Source organism: Nicotiana tabacum, chromosome 14 (genome assembly GCF_000715075.1).
Source record: "Nicotiana tabacum cultivar K326 chromosome 14, ASM71507v2, whole genome shotgun sequence".
NCBI lineage: Eukaryota > Viridiplantae > Streptophyta > Magnoliopsida > Solanales > Solanaceae > Nicotiana > Nicotiana tabacum.
The window spans coordinates 5,311,710-5,314,972 of NC_134093.1; the positions used below are offsets into that span (position 1 = coordinate 5,311,710).

At 39.2% G+C, this 3,263-nt stretch overlaps 1 protein-coding gene across 1 annotated transcript; it reads right to left on the minus strand.

Moving 5' to 3' along the window:
* Positions 1-2,313: 2,313 nt before the first annotated feature.
* LOC142169199 (uncharacterized) lies at positions 2,314-2,898 on the minus strand. The gene has a single exon (XM_075230434.1). The coding sequence runs from the start codon at positions 2,896-2,898 to the stop codon at positions 2,314-2,316; it is 585 nt and encodes a 194-aa protein (XP_075086535.1).
* Positions 2,899-3,263: the final 365 nt, after the last annotated feature.

Consider the following 3,263-nt stretch of genomic DNA (forward strand, 5'->3'; position numbering starts at 1 on the left):
AAATGACTCAGCCTCAGGCCTGGCTGGGAAAGCATAACACCAGGGCTGGGCCCTACCACCCTGAACTACGTCCCTGGGACGACCTCTAGCTGGCTAGTCTCCACCTCTAACGGCCTGACCTCCACCTCTAACAATCTGGCCTCTACCTCTGGCTGCCTGACCCCTGCCTTTGGCTGGCTGAGCAGGTGGTGCAGCAACTGGCCTATCCGAAACTCACCTGAGCCCTCGGGGCTCCAAACCAAACATGCACACAAGTCTAAAAATATCATACGAACTTGCTCGCGCGATTAAATCGCCAAAATAACACCTAGAATTATGAATTTAGCACCAAATTAAATGAAATTCTCAAGAACACTTTAAAATTCCTATCTTCTCAACTGGACGTCCGAATCACTTCAAACCAACTCTATTTCTCACCAAATTTAACAGATAAGTCATAAATATTATAATGAACCTGTACCGGACTCCGAAACCAAAATACGAATCCGGTACTAATAATGCCAAACATCAATCAATTCTTAGAAATAATTAATTTTTTAGACTTTTAATTTTCCTCAAAAATTTATAACTCGAGCTAGGGACCTACAAATTCGATTCCGGGTATACGCCCAGGTCCTATAATTCGATACGGACCCACCGGGACCGTCAAAACATGAATCCAGGCCTGTTTATCAAAATTATTGACTAAAATCAACTAAAATGAACTTGTAAGGCATAAATTCTTATTTTCATCAATTTTCAACATAAAAGCTTTTCGGAAACATGCTTAGACTTTGCACGTAAATTGAGGAGGGTAAAAATAAGATTTTTTAGGCTTAAGAGTGTAGAATCGAGTTCTAAAATATAATATGATCTTTTGGGTCATCACAGGATATGTGATAGGGACCACATAGGTCTACATGGAGTAATTCAAGAATTTTGGTGGATGAGGTGGTCTATTCAGGTAATGGTAGCCTTGTCTATCTGGCCACATGGAAGATAGAACAAATAAAGGGTTCTTTAGGAGCAAAATTGGCTGGTATAGTAGATATTTTACTCATTTTTACAAAGGGTACATGACCTAGCCTATTGTGCCACAAGTGGGCAACATTACTTCTAGAAAATGTAGAACAACAACAACAACAACCCAGTAAAATCCCACTAATGGGGTCTAGGGAGGGTAGTGTGTACGTAGACCTTACCCCTACCCCGAAGGAGTAGAGAGGTTGTTTCCGAAAGACCCTTGGCTCAAAAAAAAAAGAAAATGTAGAACATATAAGAGAATAATTCACAGCAAAAGGATCAGTTTTATTTCATGAATGGATACTATTTATATTGTCCAATGGATGAGCTGACTCATTTACAATTGACAATGAATGAAATGGATGATCTTGATCCTTTTTGTTGCTAAAATTGAAGTAGAGGGTGGACTCAACTCTGAATAATTATGACACTTTGAACAAAGAAAATACAACCCACTTCTTGCCTTACTAATCTCCGGAGGCCTCTTCATTGAAGGGGCCTGTATTAGACAAAGATATCTGTTGAAATTAACCATGCAATCAAGATGCATTGTTAATGAGTGAATTGAAATAAGATTGTATCTGAAACTAGGTACATACAGAACTCTAACCAACGTTAGTCCAGGACTAAGAAAAGCATCACCAATTTCTGTCACTTTCACCTTATATCCATTAGGTAAGGTAACAAGGAAGGGATAAGGTAAGGTCCTAATATAAGTAAGGAAAGACTTTCTATATGTTATATGATTTGAGGCTCCACTATCTAAAATCCATAGGCCAGCAATTGAATTTGAATAATTATGTGTGGTTTTTACAGCTATCTCTTTATAAGTAGAGCAAGATAGAATACATACAAAGTTTACAGCTCCACTGGTGATGATATTTCAGTTTTCCCCTGCACTGTTAGTCTTAACTTTCTCCAGCAAATTTAGTAACTGGTTGTATTGTTCCTTCGTCAGGTTCTGAAAATTTTAGTTGTGGTTCATGCTTTCAGCATCTCCACTGCTACAAGCTTGCATCTCTTCACACTGACCATGGACATTTGCAGCAGATCCTGTGTTTCTCCCCTCTATAAACTTGAAGTCTTATGGAAATCCATGTAGCCTATAATATTTATCCCTTGTGTGTCCCAACTTTTTGCAGTAGTCACAATATAGTCTAGACATATTAGGGGGGGATTAGGTTTATACGAGTCGTGTCCTGTGGTGTTGCCTTGTGGAGCATAATTAGTTCTGAACTGGTTGTTTCCTGGTCAATTCACATTCAAGGAAGTGGATTCCATGACTAAGCGACTACCTGGCCTAACTTCTCTCTATTTCTCCTCCTGAATGAGGATGTAAAAGGCTTGTGCAATGTTAGGCAGGGGGTTCATCATTAGAATACTTCCCCTAACAACTGTGTAAACTTCATTGAGTCTCATTTGGAACTGAATTAACCTTTGATCTTGCTCTGCCTTATGCATATTTGCTTTGGCACCATATGTGCATTGACAGCCACACTGTGCATGCGCATTCAAGGTATTGAGATCCCCCATAGCTTCTTCATTTTTGTGTAGTAACCTGTTATATCTAGGTTTCCTTGACTCAGGTCGTTCATTTCCTTTTGCAAATTGATAAATTTTTGCCCCATTTGTTTGATCATACTTGTCCTTGAGCTCTTGCCATAACTCTTTCGCATCATTCACGTATTGTAGACTGTCAACCAAATCCTTTGAGAGTAAGTTCAGAATCCACGATGGCACTTCTCCAGCATTAGGATTCATACACTTCCTTGTGATGAATATGACTTTATTATTCATAGAGAGAGCTCTGAGAACGCCTATCCTCCAGGATCTATAGCCGGCTCCGTCAAATTCTACCGGTACCAGCATAATCCCAGCACTTTCCGATGGGTGCATGTATAGCGGGTTGGTTGAATCCAAGATTGTGGTGGTATCCTGGGTATCCTTGTCTCCAACAATGAATTGAAGAAGAAAATGTCAAAACTTTGAGTCAATTGACGATTAAGAGAGTACGAAACAGTGATTACAGACTAAATAGTGAACTGAGAACTTTCGATTTGCGATTTCAAATCGGGTGAAAATAATAAAGAAAAGAAGAGAAGGCGAACTGTAACACCTCGTTGTTTGAATGCGTCGTTGTAAAACTATGTTCATTGAAAGATATTAAGGTCGTACATGAAGTTATAGATGTAAGTCCCCGTAAGTTTATCGAATTTCGAAAATGTTATATATTGCCTTCATATGGCACTTTCTTTTAAGAG

Excerpts from the sequence above, each read along its gene's own strand:
- LOC142169199 (XM_075230434.1), bottom strand. The coding sequence starts at position 2,898 with ATGCACCCATCGGAAAGTGCTGGGATTATGCTGGTACCGGTAGAATTT.